We start from the raw sequence: 25,557 nt of genomic DNA on the forward strand, positions 1-25,557 counted from the left end.
ATAAAGACGGTTCAAAATCGCGAATCGGATCCGGAACCGCCGGTTCACGGTTCAAGATTCAATTTTTTTGATACATAATTTTAATAAATTGACATTTAAATATTGTATTCTAGATCTGAATTATAACCGAAAACTATTAATTCGATTGCTTTAGTATCCGGTTCAATTCAAACCGAACCGTGGTCATCCCTACGTGTACGCAATAATTTGTTGGAGTAGTAAAATAAATAAAATATTTACATTAAGGGTATAAATGTCAATTTAATATATCATGGGAAAAAACACCACTTTTAGAATAATTAAGGGGACTAATGTGCTTACCTAAATAATTGAGGGGGGAAAAGTGCTATAAGTATATAACTAAGGGATAAAAAGAGCCATTTTCCCTTAATCATAATCTAATGTGATTATCGGATAATTTAAAAAGAAAACTGCATATAAAACTTGCACGTTTAGTAGTTGGCATTAGATACACAGTTTATATATACGCATATAGTAATTGATTGCATAATAAACTCCATGTATAAATACGCGGCTTTCCAGCCCTAATCGAACCCGGCCGGCCCATCACTGTCAGAGCAGCTCTCATCATCATCATCGATCACTCCAATCCTCCATGGCTAATTCTCCACCGCCTGCTCCACCTCCTCCTCCGCTCGTAGCTTCCAAGAAGCCGATTCGGATCCGCTCAGTGTGGTCGTCAAATCTCGAGTCGGAATTCGCGTTGATTCGCCGCGTCCTCGACCGTTACCCGTTCGTATCGATGGACACGGAGTTTCCCGGCGTGGTTTTCCGCCATGACCTCCGGGACTGGAAGCCGGACGAGCATTACATCTATCTGAAGTCGAATGTTGACGCGCTGAAGCTTATCCAGGTGGGGATCACTCTCACTGATGCCGCCGGGAACCTGCCGGACCTGGGCTCCCACTTCCGCTTCATTTGGGAGTTCAACTTCTGTGACTTTGATGTGGTGCGCGATGATCACGCTCCGGGATCCATAGAGCTCCTCCGCCACCAGGGCATTGATTTCGACCGGACTCGGGCTTTTGGGGCGCATACCGCCCGCTTTGCGGAGCTGATGATGTCTTCCGGTCTGGTGTGCAATGAGGCCGTCACCTACATCACCTTCCACAGTGGCTATGACTTTGGATACCTGATCAAGGCCTTAACCGGCCGGAACCTGCCGGGGGAGCTCCGGCAATTCCTGGGATTGCTAGGGCTCTTCTTTGGGAAGAGGGTGTATGACGTGAAACATTTGATGAAGTTCTGCAAGAGCCTCTATGGTGGACTGGACCGAGTGGCCAGCTCGCTTGAGGTTAACAGGGCTGTCGGGAAGTGCCACCAGGCCGGGTCTGATAGTTTACTCACTTGGCACTCTTTTCAGAAGATCCGAAAGCTCTACTTTGACAACAATGAGGCGCTTACTGAGAAGTATGCAGGCGTACTCTATGGGTTAGAGGTCCTCTTTCCGCAGACTCTGTAGATGTTGAGTCTCCGGTTCAAATTTCCCTGATGATAATCTGTAAAACCATTTCCTTTGTATAAAAAGGATAAAAGGAACTAGTTTAATTATTCTTCTTTTGCCCTTGATTGGACTTTCATGTTTGTGAATAAAGAACAAACATGTAATGGTTACTAAACCTGCAAATTCCAACCAAATCAAGGACTCTAGAGGAAGGTGATCAAAACTATGACACAAAGTTGCACAAGTTTAAAATTACTCCAATGCCATAGTACTTGTTAAAATCTTGGGCCAGAACTTAAATACTGGAGGTAATTTCTAAGCCACAACTTAAATTTTCGAGGTAATTTCTAAGAACCAAATTTGATGATTAAGTTTACTAACTTCCAGCCAATACATTTCATATTCAACACACATTTCATCTTGTCTAATACTCATTCTAGATTTCCTTTATTTTAATATATTCAGAAGTAGCAAATCCTGCCGAACTTAGATCTTTCTTGATTTCCCTTATTTGTAGAAGTAGGATTCAGTACCTTCTAAATTTAGTTTATGCAATGTGAACTCTAACTCCAAGTATTTCCTGATTTAAAACCTGATTTTAAGTCTTTCTTGATTTTCTTTATTTTAAAACCTGTTGAACCTAGTTTCAATTTAGTTTATTCATTTAAAACCTGTTGAAATAGTTCCTTCAATTAAAATTTAAAAACCACAATTTTGACATCTAACGAATAAATTAATGCTGAGTTCTAAGAGAGGGATGAGTTCATTGTACAGTTTCTACTTTATGACACTTTAAAAGAATATATGTCTTTGAAGGGGCTTTTACTTTTTTTTTTTTTTTGCTTTATGTAATGAGAAGAGATGCTATGTGAGCCTTCTATTTTAGAAGTTTGTTGATTTCTCAAAGCAGCACTCAACTCTGTGGGATTAATGGTGGTTTATTCCAAGGACTCTAGGGGCTAACAAAACATAAGATAATAAGTATGCCTGGCTTGTAATAACATGCTTAAAATCATCTTATTTACGAGGCAGTTGGGAATATATTCAGAGGATGCTGGTAAATTGAATAAGTAGGTGGTTTAGATGTCATGGATGACTTAGAATTCCGTATTATTGAGGTGGCCACTAGGAAAGTTCTTTGGAGTTGAAACTTGAAACTTTATCTTTCTGTTAAGATAAGACTTGGATGGATCACTGATTCACTATTGTATATTTTAATCTCAAGTGGTTAATTGGGGTGGGTTGGACATAGTTGATGAAAGAGTTGGGATCACTAAGGCCTCTTGTAGTAAATTTTTAAGCTGTATTTACAAATTTTATTTTTAAAGAATTTTTAGGTGATTATATTCAGTTATGTACACAAATAGCATTAAAAGCCTGTGGATATATTTGGTGGTGGAACCTGAAGTGTTGAGAAGGTTTTGAATAAATGTAGCCACTAGATAATATTTGGAGTTTGCATGTGAGTCACTGGTATGGATGGAATTTCTTTGGGTTGAAAGTTGAAACATTACTGAGATAAAAGAAAGGAAAATAGAACTTCTTGTGGGGAATATCTTATCTTTATTTTTATGGAGGGACTTTAAATAGATTGGCTATGATCAGTTTTGCTCTTGGACATATTTTTTCCTTTTCTCATCTTTGAAATAATAGTTCTCACTGTATACTCTTTATGAAAGAAATGACAACTTGTTGATCTTGTAGATAATTATGTTTATCATCGTGCATGCATGAATGGCACCAATCCTTAAATCTAGTTTAAAGAAACTGATATGCATATTGGCTGCTAAGCAGTGCAATTTGGATTTATTTTATTTTTTATTAGTGGACATACACATGGTTTAAAGTATGGACTTTAGGTTAAGATTTCGGAAAATTTCATGCAGCCTTAACCAGTAAAGTTCTTTTTTGCAAGGTGTTTCCCTCACCATTACTGTGCTTCAATGTTAGAGTTCCATGCAGCCTGAGCCACAAGTGATATGGTTGCTAAAGGAAGTGAAATCAACAAGGTGCAGGGAATTGACCAAACTGAAGTCTTGTTTATATTTAAAAAGGTATGTTAAATAGCTTATTTGTTCATTATGATAAGGAGTCTACTTTATTCAAGCAATACAGTTCCTCACTTGTAAATGCTACAGAAATATCTAATTTATCTATTATTTATCTTTGCCACAGTTTAAAATTGGTGTATGATCCCTTTAGATTAGGGATATACATATTTGTTGCTTAGAGACTATCATTCTAATACAATCTGTTTCTTGATGCGGATACCAGTGCGCATGCCAAAAAAAAGTTGAATTAGTTGTTCAGGAGTATAAATTTAATTTCATAATTAAGTATGAGTTTTAAATCTTTATTAAAATACTTTTGGATTTAAATCCCATGGGACATTGGGTTGTCCATCTCAACGCCATGTCATAAAATAAAATTTCACATAGACTCTATGTCAGCTTTTACTGGTTTAGTCAATAGGTTACCTACTAAAAGTGCGAATTTCACTTTCTTTTGGCAAGTTTGGGTGCTTATTTGAGGCCTTTTTTAGTTCATAGGCTCAATTGCATAATCTTGTATAGTTTGAGGGCTTATTTGACTCTTTTCCCTTAGCTTTTTGAGCAAGTACTATTGTACCTGAACTTCTAATGGTTAATCAATTATGGAATCTTCCTTTATTTGTTGAAGTTTTGTAATCTAGCTCATGAAGGACACTAAGAATTGAAGACTATGTTGACCTGTCAAATTGTCAATCCATTCTGAAAAAATTAGGGACCTGCATCATGCTTATGGAAATTTTGAGAAAAATCCAAATTTAACTCTCAAGTATGTATAATGTGGCAGTCACACTGTTCCTTAAATATATCAGAAGATACATTTCCAATCTTTTTCATTTCTGACACTGTTTGCTGGCAATATAGCAAAAAAGACAGCTGGGTTTATCCCATCCTTTCTTTCCCCCGTTATTGGAGTGGAAGAAAGCAGTACTGTTAAATTAGGCACCCACGTTATTCATTTCAGTTATTTGTTGCATTTAGATATAAAGGGCTTATGAATTTTCCTTCCGCTCTTTCTGCCCTCCATTTGTTTTTCCAACCTAAATGACTTACTGAATTGTGTTTTAGCAGTGTGTGCTAATTCTGTGCACCAAAAACTGAGCACCTTAAGTAGTTTTCCAACTTTCTTGGAAAAATGTTTTCTATTTTCCGTTTTTCTGGAAAAATTTCCAACTAATGAAGACTTCCTTAGTATTTGTACTGTATAGTTGAGATACACACTGATACGCATCCAAAAGGATGGATGGTTTACTCACGCAGAAAAAGGAAGGATGCAAATCAGGCAAATCAGGATATACATGGGAAGGCTTAACTCAAGGGTTTTGACAAATAAAGAGGGGCATAATCATCTCAACAATCATCTCAGCAATCATCTCCTTTCTATAATTATTTATTTCCTAGTACTATAAATCAGAATCTCTAGAAGAGAGTAGGGCATCGGATTCTTTACCTTAGTCTTTGAAGCTCTAAGTAGCTGGGCAAGAGCCTAATACTCTTGTGGGGAAGGTCTTATGACTTCCTGTTCCTTTTTTTAAGTTTTCAGTCAATAAAACATACCTCTTTGTTCTTATCTCTAACAAATTGGTCCGACCTGCCGTTGAATGGCGAACACACATGATTCCCGCATAGAGACGTTAGAGAAGAACCAAGATGCAATCCGTACTGAATTGACTGCATTGACAGATCGATTTGCAGCCGTAGAAGCTTCTGTGGCTAGGATGTCCGACCTCCTCGCTCTCTCCCTCCAAAGCAAAGGGCAGGGCGATGCCAGTGCGTCATCGGTAGCAGTCCCAACTATTGATTCCAACCCCTCGTCAGAACGATTGGCTCCTCCCGACAACACCACACTTCCCACGGGAAGATTGGAACTTCCTACATTTGATGGTGGCGACCCGATAGGATGGTTGCCCAGAGTGGAGCAATATTTCGCCATACATCACACCCGGGAAGATCTGAAGGTTCCGACAACCTTTATCAATATGCAAGGACCGGCTCTACATTGGCTCCGGTGGATGAAGCGAACGCAACAATTCGTAGCTGAATGCCTAGTGTGTCAAAAGAATAAGTATGACACCATGGCACCAGAGGTTTACTCCAACCTCTGGACAGAATTTTTTGACAAATGGGGCACCACGTTGCGTTTGAGCACTGCATACCGCCCTCAAACGGACGGCCAGTCAGAAGTCCTCAATCGATGCCTGGAGCAGTATTTGCGGTGTATGACTTCTGAACAACCAAAGCAATGGGGACGCTTCCTCCATTGGGCTGAATACTGTAGCGTATCTGACTTCAACGGTCAGTTTCCTCACTCCAACCTTGGGGACAAGGTTGTTTCTTTGGTGGGTGGCAATGATACGCATCCAAAAGGATGGATGGTTTACTCACGCAGAAAAAGGAAGGATGCAAATCAGGCAAATCAGGATATACATGGGAAGGCTTAACTCAAGGGTTTTGACAAATAAAGAGGGGCATAATCATCTCAACAATCATCTCAGCAATCATCTCCTTTCTATAATTATTTATTTCCTAGTACTATAAATCAGAATCTCTAGAAGAGAGTAGGGCATCGGATTCTTTACCTTAGTCTTTGAAGCTCTAAGTAGCTGGGCAAGAGCCTAATACTCTTGTGGGGAAGGTCTTATGACTTCCTGTTCCTTTTTTTAAGTTTTCAGTCAATAAAACATACCTCTTTGTTCTTATCTCTAACACACACACATATACATACATGTTCCTTTTTATATTTAACATTTTCTTCATTAGTATTATAGATAATAGATAGATAGATACTTGAGGAATGCTGGGGTTCTATTTTGTGACCTTTAGCACATAAGTGGATTGAAGTAGTCAACATCAACATTCATAGATCTTGCTTATTTAAAATTTATAAAATGTTTTCTGCACTCTTTATTAGTTATCATTTCCATATATACTTGCAAATATAACTTTGGATTATATGATTCATATCAAATGTAGAGGGAGCAACTTATTTGATTTTGCTCTTCAATGATAATTATCATGAGGTTGAAATTTACTGTTTAGGCTTCTTTGGTTTGGGGATTGAAATTGCCAGGGATAAAGTTGGTTGGTTGTCCTCCTATTCTGTCCTAATCAGATTGTAGATACTCTTTTCCATCCAAAAATTCTACTCAGGACTTCCCCTAACATTTTAATCTAACTCTCTGCATATAAGTTTCTCCCAGTTTCCTCCCAAAAGTAGCCCATGCCTTCACTCATTGACCTTGCTTGTCACTCTCAACTGTTTTCTGCACTGATTTGAGTTGTCATTGGCTTTTACTTGGAAACATAACTTATAATGGAGATGACAAAAGGCACACTAGAATAACTTATTTGATATTTGCATTTTTATGATGTCTAGAGGTTATTTAGGGCATGTATGCTTGGGGGAATTTGATTGAATGTTTAATCGAGTTTCCCTTCCTTTTTCCCCTAACCAAAACTGTGGATATCTTTATATAAGAGTTAATTCCATTTTTGGTCATAGATTTATAGGTGTCATTCCACTTTTAGTTTTTTTTTTTTTTTTTTTCGAGCATCCCTATTGGTATTATTGTGGCATGACTATTTTTGGTCCTCCGTCAACAAACCTGCTTAAATGACCTTAAATACAAGGGCATTTCGGTCTTTTTATACCAATTCGGTTGACCTGCTATATTTTTATTTTTATTTTTGAAAAAAATCCCTAATTCACTGCTAGAGCCCCCTGTTTCTTCAATTGCAATCCACGCCTCCACAGCAGTTGAATGACACATGTAAATCTAAGGGTAAAAAAGAAATTAACACTTAGAATTGAATAGACTGAAATGCCCTCATATTTAACACCATTTAAATAGATTTGTTGACGGAGGACCAAAAATGGTCATGCCACAATAATACTCTAGGACCAACAAGGGATATTCTAAAAATAAAGGACTAAAAGTGGAATGTCACCTATAAATCTAGAACAAAAAATGGAATTAACTCTTTGTATAATTATACTCTTATTTTCCTTTTGCAAAAGAAGGGATGTCATGTCAAGGTGGTGAATCTAAAATGGGATTTCCACTCCCCAACCAAACAATTGATTTTGGGTTTGAGAGCATATTATGCATAATGGTTGCGAGATGCATCAATAAAAGATTTGCCTGATGCAGAAGATTCATTAGGCCCCTGATAATTTGTTCTAGGAAAGAGAGGCTTTTGTTGCTGCATGACTAGAAGTACGGCATTTAAAGGTATAAACAAAATGTGTTTTGTGTATATTCAGTGACTTGCTATAAACAAATATTGAAGTAGTCAGTATCTTCTAAATATTTAACAGAATAAAAATAAAAGCTTTATAGGTTGGTATTAATTTTATGAGCTTGCAGGGTATTTGAAATTTTTTGTCTGTTCAGTATTCTTAACAGAGTACTAGGTGGTCTAGCTTCCAGAGGTAGTTCTGTATCTTTCTTGGTCAAACTACAATCTTTAGCTTGGTCAAACTGCGATCTTAGCATACACTAGTGAACTAATTCCAGTTTAAATCCCAACTGGAGTGACCTGAATCAGTTGTGTACTAAAAGGGGAATTGCACTATAGGTAACCCAGGTAGGAGACGAGAAAACCTGAATCAGTTATATTCAAATTAGTTGAATCTGCTGGTTACTATTAAAAACATGTTACAGGTGGCACATAGTACTATTTCACCTTAGAAATAGTATTACGGTTTCAATTGTGCATTTTGTATTATGGTTTCAAGCTAAACGACGGTTTCAGTATTTGTGTTGTCAGAATTGTCTATCCTGCAGATGTGGCTCGTTTTCAGGATGTTTGATATTCTTATAGAATGGTGCTTTCATTCCTATATATCTTCACAGTATCCTTTCATCTTGCCAGTGTTCAATACCGAAAATTTTCTCATCTGCCTTGTACAGTCACGCAGAATCTAGCGTAAGTTTTCTCTGGGCTATGCTATGCAACTCAAAATGAATTGTGAAACCGAACCGTTTCAAGTCATTTATGTTCTGAAGCTGTCTTGATGAATGCAGGATTTGAAATTTGAACACAGGAAGTGCAGAACCACATACTACTGGGGGTTTATATATATACATATATATGTCCACTGTCCAGAAGGACCACCCCCAACCCCACCGTGTCAGCTGTATTTAATTTTGAAAATACTGTCTACTCCAATTTTTTACTCCCAACTTTTACTCACACACAAAATCTACTTGTATTGGGACACACATGAAAAAAGTAGTTTATCAATGCCTGCCACATCAGGGAATAAAATTTAGGGAGAGATTTGGGAGTACATGTAGTAAAACTTATTTAATTTGGTTCTTTGTTGGACATGTACTCTTAAATTTTACTCCCTCAATTTTATTCCTTGTTGTGGTGGGCTCTGATGAACTATTTTTTTCATGTGGGTCCCAATATAAGTGTTTACATCAAGATTTTGTGTGTGAGAGTAAAAGTTGTGGGTAGAAAATGGGAGTACACCATGTAGACAACAATTTTAGTATGTATCATCAAAGCCCTACTTTACAACAGCACTCAATCCATTTGTAATTTTGTGTATACACGTGCATGTATAAAATCTAGAATTCAATGAAGATTTTTTTGAGTTTGAATTTCTTGTGCTGGTACCCTCTTCAATTTACCCACTCACAATAAATGTGTTAGTTGTGAAATAGTAATGATTTGTCTTCTTTTTATTTATTTTTATTTTTTTTGGTTTTATTATTGTTATTGTTTTTGCTTTTATGGTTGGTCTTGTATGAGACTCTCACGTGAGATCAATTGTTATATCATTGTTCACAGTTAACACACAATTTTTGTACTTGTAAACAAATTGAAGGCACATAACATGATAATTACAGATACATAACATGATATACAAATTGTTAATTGTAGGTACATATATGTTATTTGTAGACACATAAAATGTACATAATTTAAAGGTAATTTTTGGATTAGGGTCCACACTGCAAAGTAAACTCTGGTCCATGGTATAATTTGCCACTTATTTTAAGGAACAAAGAATATTTTTTTTAGTAAAAAATGTCATATTTGTTGACGTATAAAAAGTATTACTCCCTCTGTCTCATTTTATCTGTCTTACTTACTATTCATTGGTCAAGAACTCTTTATTCTTTGTTTATTTTCTTGACTATTTTTTACTTATTTTTAAATTTAATTTTTTGTGTTTAATAGTACTTTTAGTGTATTTTCTAAATATATAAATTTTGTATACTAATACTAAACTTAATATTATGAAAACCGAACGAGACACATAGAAAGAGATGGAGGGAGTATAATTTAACTAAACAAAAGTATATATTTGAGATTTATTTCATCTCGGTCTTACAAATATAATAAATAAATTCACAAATACGGAGTATATAAATAAACTCAAAGTTTAGGGGTCAAGTAACTTCTAACATACCTTTTTTTAATCTCTATTTGTGCAACTTATTAAATCAAAATACAATATTTTAGTCATTCAATAAATAAAGTGAATAAGAGTCGTATTCGCAATTGATTTTTAGTATTGATATGTTTCATTTTAAAATTTTCATTATAATAAACATGTCGAGAACATTTTGCTATTTTGAATTAAAAATATATATATATATATATATATATATATATATATATATATATATATATATATATATATATATATATATATATATATATATATTAAATCAACGATTAAAAATGAAATGAATCTTGAGAACTAAGAATAACAAATGTTGTTATAGTTGAGGAACTAAAATAAAAATAATGCTCCAAAAAAAAAAACTAAAATAAAAATAGTGTTGTGGAAAAAGTTTGGTATGCTCAACCTTGTCCTTTACTTGTAATTGATAAAACAAGACAGGAAGAAAAAAAAATATTAAATTTCCTGACTGGCAAAGTTCACATTTTAGTAAGGTAGTTACATGCCCAAATGTAGTAGTGAGGTGCGGGAAAAAATTATTAAATTATTTTGAAAAAAATTAGATTTTTGTGAGTTGCCCAACTGGTCATATAGAGGTGAAGTTGGAAAGAATGACCAGGGATCGAGTCTTTCTTTGTGCGCAGTAAGAGTTGGGGTTCAACTTGTTTTTGTCTTGTGGTCTGGGTCTTTCTCTGTCCGTTGAACGGTCCAAGTCCACTCGGTTCTCTCCAAGAGACACAGAAGTTGGCCCAAAGGGAATCATCATTCATCACTTGTGGGATTCAAACCCGCGTTATCCCAAAATTCTCCCCCACAAAGAGAGTTCATTTGCCACTTGAGCTACCCTGTTGAGTTACAAACTTAGTCTATTGGTTATATGCATGACTATTTTAATCCTAAATTATACATAAAGTGACAATTTTAATCTCTGAAGGATCAAATCAACCACTTTATTAAGTGACATATTGGTGACAAAAATAGTTCTGAAGGATTAAAATCATCACTTCATGAATAACTTAAGAGTTAAAAGATAATCGTAACAAAATATAAGTTAAAAACTAAACATGTATAACTGAAGTATAAAAATGCAATTTTGAAGCATTTTTGTTAAAAGTGGTTGCGAAGACAATAACCCACTGACAACAACGACAAGTCATTAATGGCCCGTTTGGTTCACGGAATAGGCCGGGAATGACATAGCATTTCCAGTAATAGGCCTATTCCTTTGTTTGGTAACCATTTCTATTACCAGGAATAATATTCTTGGTAATAGCCTATTACCTCAAATAAGGTAATAGCTATTATTAGGGCCCCCTTGGTATTAGCCTATTACTGAACGCTCAGGAATAGATTTTAGAATCTATTTTCTTTTTTTTTTTCACCTTTCTTTAACCTAATTTTTTTATCCTATATATAAATTTATCCTATTTCACCACCGTCGTCGCCACCACCACCATCACCGCCGCCGCCGCCACCATCACCACCACCATCGCCACAACCGTCACCGCCCCCACCACTGCCACCGCCGCCACCACCACTACCACCCCAGCACCACCACCGACACCACCATCGCCGCCGCCACCGCCACTAGAACCACCACCCAGTAGCACCACCGCCACCACCACCACCACCACCACCACCGTCGTCGCCACCACCGCCACTACCACAACCATCACCGTCACCACCACCACCGTCGCCCCCACCACTGCCACCGCCACCACCACCACCCCAGCACCACCACCACCACCGCCACCACCATCGCCACCACCACCACCACCACCACCACCACCACCACCACCACTGCCACCACCACCACCACCACATATTTTTATAAGGGTATTTATGTCTTTTAAAACATATTTCATTTCTATTCCTTAAATCAACCAAACACTGTAATATAATTCCTAAAGTCTATTCCTTCCGCGAACCAAACAATAGAATACAATTCCTATTCTATTCCTTGCCTATTCCACTCCTTATGGAATAACATTCCTATTACCTCAAAATTCATTCCGTGAACCAAACATGCTGTAAGTCCCATTCATTATGGCATTCCACTTGACACGAAATCTCTCTACACTTGTGTATATATATATATATATATATATATATATATATATATATATATATAGGTCTAGGATTATGTGTGAATGAAGACACCATACGACCACTGCTCACCATAGTTCCCTAGGTAAAAAAAAATGTGCAAATATCTTATCTATTGAATTCATTCAGATTTGATGCTCTTTAAAAAATATATATATACTTTCGAATTAATAGAAATTGTGCACTTGAAAGTTCAAAATTATGCACTTGAAGATACAAAAATGTGCACTTGAAGGCAAAAATTATGCACTCGAAGGTAAATAAATGTGCAATTGATGCAATTTATGGTACCAAAAATGATAGTTATTCAACTTAAGTGTTATTAAAGCAATTACCCATACAAATCGTTTGTAAATCTCACAAATTTCATTAGAAATTTAGTTATATGTTATTGAAAAGAATGCAAAAGATATAACAAATACTGGCCCAAAATTGTGCACTTGAAGGTAAACAAAAAAATGCACTCGAAAGCTGCAAAACGTGCACTTTAAGGCTAAAAACATGGACTATAAAGAAAAAAATGGTTCACTGGAATGCTAAGTATATATATATATATTTTACGCAATAGTAAGATACACATACACTTGTAGGCCTGAAATTGAGCACTTGAAGGCATAAAGAGGATCACTAGGAGGCAAGGGAGAAAAAAAAAAGACACTAAAGGGGAAAATTCGAAGGAAATTAATTGTGCACTTTTAAAAAGGAAAACATGCACTTGAATGCTACAAAACGTGCACTTGAAGGCTAAAAACATCCACTAGAAGGAAAAAAATGGTTCAATGGAATGTTAAGGGCACGTTTACTAACTGGAAATTTTCTCCAATTTTCTAGAAAACTGAAAAATTGGAGAATAGAAAACAGAAAACATGTTTACTAGCACAGTTTTCCATTTTGAAAATTAAAAATAATTTTCAAGTTGGAAACTGGAACATTCTTAAAAACTGTTTTCTAAATGGAAAACAGAATCATCTATCATCTATTTGGTTTTATGTCACTATAACCACATTACTGTGATTACATTTATTATCATCTTCTTTTAAACATAACTTATTTGTTTACACTTTAAAGTTAGACATTATTTACATTATCAAAATTAAAAATTGAACTCTATACAATGTTTTAGATTTTGATTGAACTCAATAGATTATTAGTTCAGATACTTTTATTAGTTATGTTATATTGTAATACAAGTTCGATCCGGATATTGGATATTGAAATCTCACATATATTAAAATTCAAAGTAAAAATTATATATTTATATACATGCCATCCAAATGAGTATAGCAAAAAAAATATTTTAAATATTAGCTCAAAAAATATTAATATTATCTAAACTAAATTTTAGGTGAACTTAGTAGATTATTGGTTCGGATATATTTTTTAATTTTTATGTTATATATAGATATAAATTTTTTTCGGATATCAAAAGTAAAATCCTTACATATATTAGACTTAAAAGTAAAAAAGAAAAAAATATATATATTCCATTTAAACCAAACATATGTAAAAATATTTTAAATATAAGATCTAAAAATCACTGAAATTAAACTTGTGTTAATTTTATAACGTTAATCTTAAAAAAGAAAATTGAAAAAATAAGTGGTAGTAAAACATAAAGCAGAGGATGAAAAGCAAAGAATGAAAACTAAAAAATAGAAAATAGAAAACAGAGAACAGTTTTCTGTTAGTAAACGGGCCTTAAGTAATTTTTTTTTTTTTACACAATAGTATTAAGACACACATGCACTTGTAGGCATGAAAGTGAGCACTTGAAGGCATAAAAGAGGATCACTAGAAGGCAAGGGGGAAAAAAGACAATAAAAGGGAAAATTCGAAGAAAATTAATTGTGCACTCTTAGAAAGAAAAACATGAACTTGAAGCTAAGGTTACAAAACGTGCACTTGAAGGTTAAATTTTTGCACGCAAAGGCACAAATATGTGCACTCAAAGGAGAAACTTGTACTGAAACAAAACAGATGCACTCGAAGAATATAAATATGGACTTGAAGAAGGAAACATGTGCACTCAAAGAAGAAAAATGTGCACTCGAATACAAAGATAATCTGATTTACTCAAAATTACAATAATGCCACCGCGTGTTTTTTAATTAATCTTCAATCTGGACTATTGATTTGGACTATATCTATGGTTGAGATTTATTCCTATTTTTTACCTAAACAGTTCCTTCGCATATGATCCAAATTCTAAAAAACGATGAGGTGACATTTTCGTAAATAAATCAAATTTTGGTGCAAGTAAATGTATTATAAATGCAAGTAGTGGTGCACCTTTGCAAGTAAAAAGTGCAAGTAAAATCACTTACAAGTGCAAGTAATTTACCTTGTTAACATTCGAGCCCTTGAACTATTTATAACGTTAGGTGCACCTAGTTATAACGTTAGGTGCACTTAGTATTGATGCTCAGTGTAAATTTTACTTGCACCTGTAATACATTTTACATGCACTTGTAATACATTTTACTTGCACCTGTAATACATTTTACATACTTGTAATACATTTTAATTGTACTGGGGTGCGCTATATGAAACTACTACTTGCACTAGTAATACATTTTAATTGTACTGGGGTGCGCTATATGAAACTACTACTTGCACTAGTAATACATTTAACTTGCACTTCGATGTTTAATTATTTACAAAAATATCATCACTTTTTTTAAAAAACAGTGTTTCTCATCCGTTAGATCTGAACACGTGGACGAACGGCATGCGTTCTCATTTCTTTCCTGGGAGGGCAGAAAATTTGGTCATGTTGTTAGGTGTGGTCGTGTGGCGGAATTTCAGAATACACTAACAGTGTTAACAACATGCACCAACAGTGTAAAGGAAACACACCACAATGAAATGCAAAAAAAATACCAAAAAATACACAACAGACCCAAAAAATACACCATGTAACTCACCAACCCCAATGGTGTATTTCCGAACACTGTATGATGTTTTTACTCACACCTAATGGTGTGTTGTTGGTGATGCGTACCTAATTTGTATGCGTTTTTTGTGATGCATTTCTTGACGTTGATGGTGTATATCTTACTTAACTATTGGTATATTATGAAATTCCGCCACACGACCACACCTAACAACATGACCACATGTGATCACCCCAATATATATATATATATATATATATATATATATATATATATATATATATATATATATATATATATATATATATATATATATATATATATATATATATATATATATCAAATGTCATGTTTTCAACAAAGTGGTTTAAATTTCATCTCAACTTTTTGTTGTTATTCATAAATAATTACAATACAACTTAATTACCCAGATAATATTTTACACTTAAATAACAAATACTTTTAATTACAACAAAATAAAAATACTTCTAAAATTAAATTCAAACCTTAAAGAATTATTACAAAAAAAAAAAAAAAGATGTACTCCCTCCGTCCATTCTGTGTCTAGTTCGGTTAACAAGTCTTGACTGAAGTAATTTTGAATTCAAATTTTTATAATATTAAGTTTAATATTAGTATATAAAATTTATATATTTAGAAATTACATAAAAAGTACAATAAAATACAAAAAATTAAATTTAAAAATAACTAATTAATAGTAAACATGAAAAGTACTGATAGATACCCCTAGTAGTAGGGGTTTGCAAACTTCGGTGAAAGTTCGGTTAATTGACCGAACCAAAAAAATTCGGTTAATCATTCTTTAACCGAAAAACTTCAGTTCGGCTAATGGTTAAAGGATTTGTAAAATTTCGGTTAACGGTTAATTTTGTTCGAAACTATCGGTTAACCGAATTAACCGAACGGTTAACCAAAATTTTACAAATATATATATATATATATATATATATATATATATATATATATATATATATATATATATATATATATATATTTAAATATATATGGATGTTTGGACTATATAATTTGTGATTTTATGTTTCTAGTATTGTTATGGTATTGTGTTTGTATATTTTCTTATAGATTTATTATTGTAGGTATTATTATACAAACTTCTGTTCGATTAACAGTTAAACCTTTAAAAACTTCGGTTAAAATGGTTCAGTTAACCAAACGGTTAACCGATTGCACACCCCTACCTAGTAGGGTACCCAGTCAGGAGTGCCCCTAGGTGGTCAGGTGGGTGCGGCTAAAACACTTAGAAGTATAAGGAGAAAGGACCCTAGCGGCTTAGGGCTTGTTTGCCCCTTGTTCGACTCATCAGTCCGCCCGGCCGAACGACCGTGCTAGGCAGTCGAGGGTGTCTCGACTGGGTGCCACGTCCAGAGGCGGTGGATGAAGATTTTGCGGAGATTCTTTCCTTGGGCAACAAGGAATTTTCCTTTTTTCTCATTAGGAAGCTAACATTGGAGTTTTTGAAGCTTTCCTAAGATTTAAATTAGTTAATTTCTTCTTTCTTGCCTTTTATAAGGACCTTGTGGTCCACTGGTATCACCTTGCTCCCTTATGTAACAGGTGTTGTGTTTAAGCGTCTGTGGAGGCGTAGTTTGTATATTTGAGTATCCTCTTTCCTTTGTAATAAAAAAAAATTAGTTAATTTCTTCTTTCTTGCCTTTTACAAGGCCCATAAACACCATACTGAGGTCACATTGTAAGGGGTTCTAAATTTAGGCCCTGTTTGGTAAAAAATTGGCCTATAGGCCAATTTTGGCTTATTTGACCACTATTAATTGTTTGATTTAGTTAAAATATCAATATAAATGTTTGATTAATTAGCTTTTTGCAACTCCAAAAGGCTAAAATTCAAAAAGCTACTCCAAGCAACTTTTTCAATTAGCTTTTTGAGAAAATAAATTATACCAAACAGCTATAAGCTAACAGCTAATTTACCAAACACTTTTCTACAATCAGCTAATGTTATCAACATTTATACCCTGACCTCTAATTAACACAATCAGCTAATAACTAACAGCTATCAGCTATCAGCTATGAGCCATTTTACCAAACAGGGCCTTAATACAAGCACCGTTATTCTGATCAATTTTTCTCTCAAATACTCTCTTTTATTTAGTAATTTTACGGTAATGTTGGCTCGCCATACGGCTGCCCTAACCCGTAAAACCAACAAGTACTATAAATCACAAAATTTTAAATTTAAATAACACTAAAAACTAATAAAGAAAATAAGCAAAGAAGAAAGAGTTGGCTTGACTAATGAATATTAAACATGACAGATAAAATGGGACAGGGAGAGTAATTGTGAATTCGGAAAATTTGTGAATACAATCATAGAAAAAAGTATTGTATGTGTGCACAATGTTCCATGTTCAACGTACTCCCCATGGAAGTTACCAATTGGTATTCTTAATTTGAGCCAGTCAACTATGGACAACCTTAGCCGATTTACTATCTTTTGATCTTTTGCTAGCTTGGGTCACAAAGTCGGTTTCACACAGAGCCTTTTTTTGATCCGCAGATTTTTTCCATAAATTAAAGTATTGTATGTGTAGGATTATCTCATGTGGGACATATAATATTTTTTTTTAGTTAAAATTAATGTATTAGTGTATTACTATTTATTAGTTTATAAAACATTATTACATTTTAATTACAAAATATTACCGATTTTTAAGAAGATTTCAAACAAGATCTATTCAATCATACCAGGTTTAGAGGAAGAAATATTCTTCTAAAAGGTTGAACCCCAACCCGACAGAGCATTTGGGAGGATGTAAATCATGGTAACTCAACTGAACATGAACCACAGAGGCTAGACCTTTGGCGCACAAGGAGCCCCCATCACTTTGAGAGGTAGCTCCCACACTGTCGCTAGTGAGACTCGATTCCTGGTCATTCTTCTAACTTTTCACCTCTATAACCAATTGAGCTGCCCATGCGGGTTTAGAGGAAGAAATATATGAGGGATGGTAGCTTACTAGCTTATTAGTCAGTTTTTCATCAGTATGGAAAAAAGCAGGAATTGAAGTATTACCTAAGGTATGTAGAACCTTGTTGAGTTAGGTGTGAAATATAATTGAGAATTGGCAAGTGGTAATATAATGGGGAAGTTTGTCCCTTTTTATTTGGTTAGGCTCCATCTGGCCAAGTCTAGCACCATACCTTTTGAAAATATGGCGATCAATAAAAATTAAAGTTACGCATTCGTTATGAATTATAATTTTTAGTATAGTGGTATGCGCGTTTTTTATCCTAACAAGTGATATCGAACTTAGGTACTACTGTAGCGGTAAGCTTTTGATTCTAATAACTTTTTTATAGAAAATATACCAATACAATAATTATAAAAATAAATTGTAAAATTGATAATTTATTTTGATGTATAGGGTTTGTCCCTCTCAATCATTTTCTTTGTTCAATCCATTTTGGGCACTTTTTCTCAACCATCTTATTCATCCCTTTCTATCATTTTCTTACACGTCACGTTTTTGTCAGAAATTGCAGCAGTTTGAGATTAGTAACTAAGAAGATATTAATAGATAATAGAATTATAATAAAGTAAGCGATAAATATGGGATGGTAGGTCCAACCTAGTTTCAATGGTTAATCCTTCTTTTTCATATATAGTACCTATCTACTTTTAGCCAACATTTCAGTTTGCATGTCTACAATTAAACTTTTATCAATTATATTATAAATATTGAACCAAGATGAGTGTGGACCATAAAAGCATCTCCACCAATAATTTTTGGTGGATTTTTGAGGCAATGTATTCTAGATGGAAGTGAGAAAAAAAAAAGAGAAAGAAAATTTTAGTGTGTTGCTGGAAAACTAATTTTTGGTTTCAATTGTGGGTCCCACTAGTTAGCTAGAACAAATTCACTTAGTGTGTGTGAGGCAATCGTTATACCCTATACCACGACGCACATAGTACTGTGCGCTCTGCGCCTCCCAAAACGATGTCGTTTTAGTAAGTTATGTAGGGAGTTGATGCGATTATGTACATTATAGTATACAATTATATACATTTTTTTATATGTGTATTATGTATTATGTTAGAATATGTGTATTATCTTTTCAAAAAAAGTATGTGTATTTTGTTATACAATTATTTACATTTTAGTATACAATTATGTACATTTTAGTATACAAATATTTACATTTTTGAACATGAGATTTTTTTTTAAAGAAAATTAAAAACCAACACAGGATAGCGAAATTTCAAAAAAAAAATAAAATAAAATCCGAAATGACGTCGTTTTGTACCAGGGCGCACAATGCAATGCGTGCCCTGGTGCACGATATAAATTGCCATGTGTGAGGCGCACCAGGAAGGCAGGAATGCCTAGTAGGGCGCGTTAATGCGAGTTTTTTTTATTTTTTTTTAATTCAAATTTTGTTTTGTTTTATTTTTTTTCTTCTTTTTCTTTCCTCCCATTTTCTCTTTCATAATCACACATGTAAAAATTCCTAAAAATAAGAACGGTGGAGGATGATCTAATAACTTATATAACATTATGATAGTAAACGGAGCAATACATGTTAATATAATAATACAACTCATCAGAAAAGTAGAAATATATGATAGAAAAATTAATAAAACAGTAAATAATATTAAAATAGAAATAATATTCTGTTTTTTGTATTGATGATATTAGAAAAGTACAAATATGTCTGTATTTATAGGCTTATTTGAATAAGTAATAACAATATACACTAAACAAAGTAGACATTTAGAGATTAATTGGTCTTGTGTGAGATTGTCGAATGTGAAACATATAATACTTTTTAACGAAAATATAAATTTTTTTTAATGAATTATAAAGAAAAGATATTATATCTTCATTAAAAAGTATTATACATCTAATATGAAAAAAATCACACAAGTTTTTGTGTTCAAAATAATTAAAATCACATAACAACTTTAAAAGGAGAATTATAACAATACACACTAAGGTGAATTTTTTATATGGAATTTGAAAATGATTTTTTTTATTTAACCACAAGTTTTCCTCATCAATCAACTAAAATCGCGCCTGGGATCAATTTTATTTGTACAAGTAGAATCTCAAGGGCATTAAAATAGATTTGACAACTAATTTAATTTTTAATTAAGCAAAGTTAGTTCATTATGACTACCAGACATTGAATGTTTCTAATAAAAGTAGCATAATATAAGTAGATCTCAATTAAACTTTTTAATGAAACATTTTAATAGTATAATATAAGTAGATCTCAATTAAACTTTTTAATGACATATTTTTATACATTAATTTTAGAGGAAAATGTATTTTCTCTCAATTGTTACTTGCTAGCAGTTTTAGTCCCAAACTTATTAGAGTTGCGATATACATTCCTAACTTTTTTAAAAAGTTGTAGTTTTAACTTCAAGATCAACAAAACTTTTAAATTATTGCCTAGTACATAGGTATTTTAATACTTAATATTTCTTATTTGTTTGAGTACTACTGACTCTGTTACAATGTAGTATCTGTTTTTAACAAAAGACAAAGAGTCAATAGTCCACATCCACTAAGGCTCAAACCCACAACCTCCTACATAGGGGAGCAATTTGGTGCCAATGGACCACAAGGTCCTTAACAATAATATTTCTTATTTAATTATAATATTCTTTAGTCTCAAATTTTCATTTGTAAAATAAAAAATTTGATTTTAATAGGTTCGTGTAGAAAAAATAGAGACGATGTACCATAATTAAAGGAGAAAAATTTAAGAAAGAATATTGTCAATTCTCTATATTGCCGATCAAATACCAAAAATGAAAAAGTTATAAAGAATAAGGACAATAAAATTTTAAAATAAACGTGTACTAAGTATTCCGTAATATTTAATAGAGTTTAATAGTTTTGTTGATCTAAGGGTTAAAACTATAACTTTTTTGAAGGGTTAGGAGTGTATATTGCAACGGTAAAAAATTAGAGACTAAAACGACTAGCAAGAAACAATTGATGGACTAAAAATGTATTTTTCCTTAATTTTATTTTGTATACAATAAATTAAGAAAGTAAAATTTTTAGATCATGATATACCTTGCAAGCTAAGTGGACTTGATCTATAATAATGATAATTTTTTGAGTACTATTGACTCTTTTACAATGTATAGTAGTATTTGTCCATACCTACTTTCTAAACATATTGAAACACAAAAAGTCAATATCCCATTTGAGTTCAAACGTATGACATCTCATTTAAGAGAGCCATAATTATGCTGCATGATCACAAAGTCCTTTGATATATAACTACTAAAGTTTGATCTAATTCAATTATTCAAATGATATAAAATCCTTAGTAGAAGTATTAAATATTGTACAACTATATAATATAAGAAAACAACAAAATAGAACTCCCCTTCAAATAAATTTTAAAAAAGAAAACACTCTTGCTGTCTTGCAGAGCAGAAGAAGTGGCCAAGAATCTGACACCTCTGGGATAGATGCCCAACCAAATTCAAAAAAAAAAAAAAAAAATAGAACTGACAATCATTAATTAATTTTATATAATTTATTAAAAAATTTTTAATAAAAAATTGAAGTAGCAATTAAAGTTTTTATTAGATCAGAAGTACTGTATACTGTTTATTATTTAATTTTACACCAACCAACAAGCTCACTGCATGCGTACATTAGGAAATTAATTATAGGGAAAATAGTATATATGGTCGTTGAATTATACTCTAGGTAAAGTTTACTCTCTTAATTATTGTCGTGTGTGTATATATAGAGAGGCAAATAGGTCGAGCGAAGTCGAGCTTTAAAAAATTAGGTCTGAATCTGTTACGAAAATTTAAATGGTTGTTATACTGTGGATCATGGTTCGAAAACGACGCTGTTTTTTTATGTAAAGAAACGGCTGTTGTTAAATTTTAACAAATCTCGTATTTTTTATATTTTTATAACAAAATGAAACTACAGTGCATCTAAATTGAAATTGAATAATTTGTCTCGCATATATTATCAAATGAAATTGTAATTAAATTGAAATGATACTTTAGTTGTGTTGAAATGAAATTGAATAACATGTCTCACATATTGAGTGTATATTGTCAAATAGAACTGTAGTTGAATTGAAACGATACTTTAGTTTTACTGAAATGAAACTACAGTATGTATAAAAAAAATTGAATAACATGTCTCACATATTGAGTGTATATTGTCAAATGAAATTCTAGTTATATCAAAATGATACTTTAGTTGTGTTGTAATGAAACTACAGTGTAATACAAAATGAAACTAAATAACAGTTTCATATATTATATTTGAGTGTATATTGTCCAATGAAACTGTAATTGAATTATAATTATAATTTAGTGATACGGTGTTGTAATAAGACTACAATGAGTATAAAACGAAATTCAATAACATGTCTCGTTATAATAAGACTATTGTATGTACAATGTCAAATGAAACTGTAGTTGAAATAAAATGAAACTTTAGTTGTGCTGGAATGAAACTACAATGTATATAAAATAAAACTGAATATGTTATACTAACCGGTGGCAATTTGGTCTTTTTGCGTATTGGTCAAACTTAAGGTGCGTAGTTTTTGTGTTTAAGGTGCATCGTGTTCATTTCTTAAGGTGCATGATTTTTGTGCTTAAGGTGCATCAGTTCTTCAGTTGAGAACTTAAGGTGCGTCATTCTAAAGCTTAAGGTGTGTCGTTTCAAAGTTTAGGGTGCGCTATTTTAACATTTAAGGTGCATCATTTTAACATTTAAGGTGCATCAGTTATATGTAAGTTTTCCCCGTATAATATATATTATATATTAGATGCTTTAATTAAATGGTGCAAGTTGACTAAGCTTACTAAGTAGTTAGATTGATGGGGTACAAGCCATATTCATTATATAGCACATTCAGTTACGGTACTTATATTGCTCAATAGACACCAATACACCATTTGTGGTTTTGAGTCAAGTATGGGACAAATGGCTGACGGTCTACCGTTCAAGAGGTAACACAACAAGACATCAACTGTGGTTGGAGGTCAGCACTGCTTCTGCTTCCGCTACTACGAGACTACGAGGTTAGGTTTCTCGTATATTATTATTCAGTATCGTTAGATTATATTTAGATCTAACATTATACACTTAAGGTGCGCCATTTTAACATTTTTTTTTTGAATACTATTAACTCTATTACAATGTAGTATCTATTCTATACTTCTCTAACTACTGCAGCACAAAGAGTCAATACCTCATCACCAGGGCTCGATCCTATGACCTTCCCTCAAGGGAGCCATAGAGTGATAGAGGTGCCATCATTTTAACATTTAAGGTGCGTCTTTGTAACACTTAAGGTGCGCCATTTTTAGACTCTGCTTCTACTTCTAGGATGTGCATTTTTTTTCTAAAAATTTTTATTAGATTTGAGCCGTTGATCTATTTTGATCAACAGCTCAGATCGCACCACATGTTTGCTCAGATCTAGCTTTTTGCATTTATGATCTCAATTGCACTATCCGTTTGACTTAGATGATCAATTTGACAATTTTCCCTTTATTTTAACAAACAAACATAGTAACGATACTAAATGATGATTATTGTTTCAAATGGGAGATCACATGTTCAAACTCTAGCAGGGACATTAACTGTTTGTGCTTCAATAGGTTTAGAAAGTATGTATAGACAAATAATACATAGTAATAGAGCCAATAGTACTCAAAAAATGTGTAATACTATTAATTATGGAGTTGCATACATTTTTTTGAATGTTATTGACTCTATTACAATGTAGTATCTTCTCATATATACTTTCTCAACTTACTGAAACACAAAGAGTCAATACCCCACACTCGGGTACCATTAAAGCACCAATTTTTCTAGTATGGTACATCTTATTTTACATTTTTGAATATTTCATATTTTTTTTAAAAAAATTGCATATTAAAAAAAGGGAGAAATATAATGAATATAAATACAAAATTGAATATTTATTTATTGTTATAGAAGTGGCAATAAATCCATTTATTTAAAATTAAATCTGGTTATTGAATTGAACAACGACCCTGTCTACAACATTAACTGCAACATTTAACAGTGCAGAAAAAGGGCATCTCTCCCATCGCCCAACAAGCCAAGAAAATATATTCATTTCTCTTCTTCTTCTTCATCATCGATCCAAGGTAAAAAAGCAGAAAAAAAAATGGGGAAGAAAATGAAGCTTCCATTTCTGTTCAGAAGCTCAGAAGCATGGCCGCCATGGCCGAGCTGCGGCTTTATTGGCAATCCCAAAACGCTTTCCTTCCGAGCCGATGGCGACAGTCACAGCATGTTAAAGACTCTGAACTCGGCGTATGTGGTTGATGGATGTTCCTCCGTGAGTTGGGGTGAGTCTCCGGCGGCGGCGGCGGCGGCGGAGAGCTTCTCGTCGGCACCGGAAAGTTTTGGTGATGGCGGCGAGTGTGTAGAGAATGTGATTCGCCGGTTGAGGTCGTCGGAGAGGCTGTTCTTCGAGCCCGGGGGAGCGAGATCCTCGAAGCTGTTGGAAGAGGAAGATCGGCCGCCGAGGGTGGCCGCCGGTGGCGGCGGCGGTGGCGGGGAGAGTTTTGTGTTCAAGGAGAGTGTGGAGATGGAAATCGCTTCTAGAAACCCTTTTGCTGATTTCAGGAGATCAATGGCGGAGATGGTGGAAGCCCACGGCGGCGGGTTTCCTCAAGATTGGAAGTTTCTGGAAGATCTCCTGGCTTGCTATCTGAGAATCAATGGGAAAAGCAGCCATGGATACATAGTTGGAGCTTTTGTGGACTTGCTGGTTGAGCTTTTCATGAATCAGAGTTTAGCCAATGAAGAATCTGACACCATTAATGTCGCTTCTTCCTCTTCATCCATGGCTTCTTCTTCTTCTTCTTCTTCTTCATTAACATCTTCAATCAATACTTATAGCCATTGTCAACTATCTTCCTCTTCTTCTTCTTCTTCTTCTACTACCCATTCCTTCACCTCTCCTTTATCTTTTTGTTCTTCTTTGTCTTTGCTAGAGGAAGCTGAGGATGAGACTGAGAATCCCATAGACAATGCATCTTCATCTTCATCTTCATCTTCGTCTCCACATTTTTCTTGAATTAATTCCAAAAAAAAGAAAAAAAAAGTATAATAGTTTGTATTATACTGGCTGGCCTGGATGGGTTGCATTATATTAATTTAATTTGTATGTGGTAGACATTTCCACTGGCTTCTTAATTACTCACTGTATGCATGCGTGTACTTTTAGCCTTATTTATGGTACATGATGAACATTTTTGAAAATAATAACTATATCTTTACTCTTGCTTGGCTCTAGCTAGGTTTCATTTCAATGATTAATATATTACACTACCTGTGTGAAAATCAATGGCATATAATACACCATATCTACTCTGCTTAGTGAGTGATATTTTAAAATTTTAAGCTTGTTAGAATAAGCATCTTATCAGATCACTACACTAAATGCATGTAACCCTACCTAGCCTAGCCAAGCCAATATTGCTAAAGATACAAATTTGTAGCCCGCACAGGCTTAGTTCATTGGTTCAGCATTTAGGAGAAGAGACCAAGGTTCGAACCTCGGGAGCAGCAATATGGA

The 25,557-nt window shown here is 33.7% G+C and overlaps 3 protein-coding genes across 3 annotated transcripts; all 3 read left to right on the top strand.

Annotated features, from left to right (window-relative positions):
- Positions 1–511: 511 nt before the first annotated feature.
- On the top strand, positions 512–1,750 carry LOC109171685 (probable CCR4-associated factor 1 homolog 11). Its single transcript, XM_019320751.1, has one exon. The coding sequence runs from the start codon at positions 617–619 to the stop codon at positions 1,481–1,483; it is 867 nt and encodes a 288-aa protein (XP_019176296.1). The 5' UTR covers positions 512–616; the 3' UTR covers positions 1,484–1,750.
- Positions 1,751–1,811: 61 nt separating this feature from the next.
- On the top strand, positions 1,812–6,219 carry LOC109171686. Its single transcript, XM_019320752.1, has 2 exons — positions 1,812–3,519; positions 5,197–6,219. The coding sequence occupies exon 2, from the start codon at positions 5,232–5,234 to the stop codon at positions 5,952–5,954; it is 723 nt and encodes a 240-aa protein (XP_019176297.1). The 5' UTR covers positions 1,812–3,519; positions 5,197–5,231; the 3' UTR covers positions 5,955–6,219.
- A 17,919-nt stretch (positions 6,220–24,138) lies between these two features.
- LOC109171657 (transcription repressor OFP15-like) lies at positions 24,139–25,056 on the top strand. Its single transcript, XM_019320729.1, has one exon. It carries the CDS (start codon positions 24,139–24,141, stop codon positions 25,054–25,056), a length of 918 nt encoding a protein of 305 aa, XP_019176274.1.
- The last annotated feature ends 501 nt before the right edge of the window (positions 25,057–25,557 follow it).

Source organism: Ipomoea nil, unplaced genomic scaffold (genome assembly GCF_001879475.1).
Source record: "Ipomoea nil cultivar Tokyo-kokei standard unplaced genomic scaffold, Asagao_1.1 scaffold0327, whole genome shotgun sequence".
In the NCBI taxonomy this organism is placed as follows: Eukaryota; Viridiplantae; Streptophyta; class Magnoliopsida; order Solanales; family Convolvulaceae; genus Ipomoea; species Ipomoea nil.

What these genes read in the sequence shown, in the direction of transcription:
- LOC109171686 (XM_019320752.1), top strand. Translation starts at nt 5,232, where the DNA reads ATGTCCGACCTCCTCGCTCTCTCCCTCCAAAGCAAAGGGCAGGGCGAT.
- LOC109171685 (XM_019320751.1), top strand. Translation starts at nt 617, where the DNA reads ATGGCTAATTCTCCACCGCCTGCTCCACCTCCTCCTCCGCTCGTAGCT.
- LOC109171657 (XM_019320729.1), top strand. Translation starts at nt 24,139, where the DNA reads ATGGGGAAGAAAATGAAGCTTCCATTTCTGTTCAGAAGCTCAGAAGCA.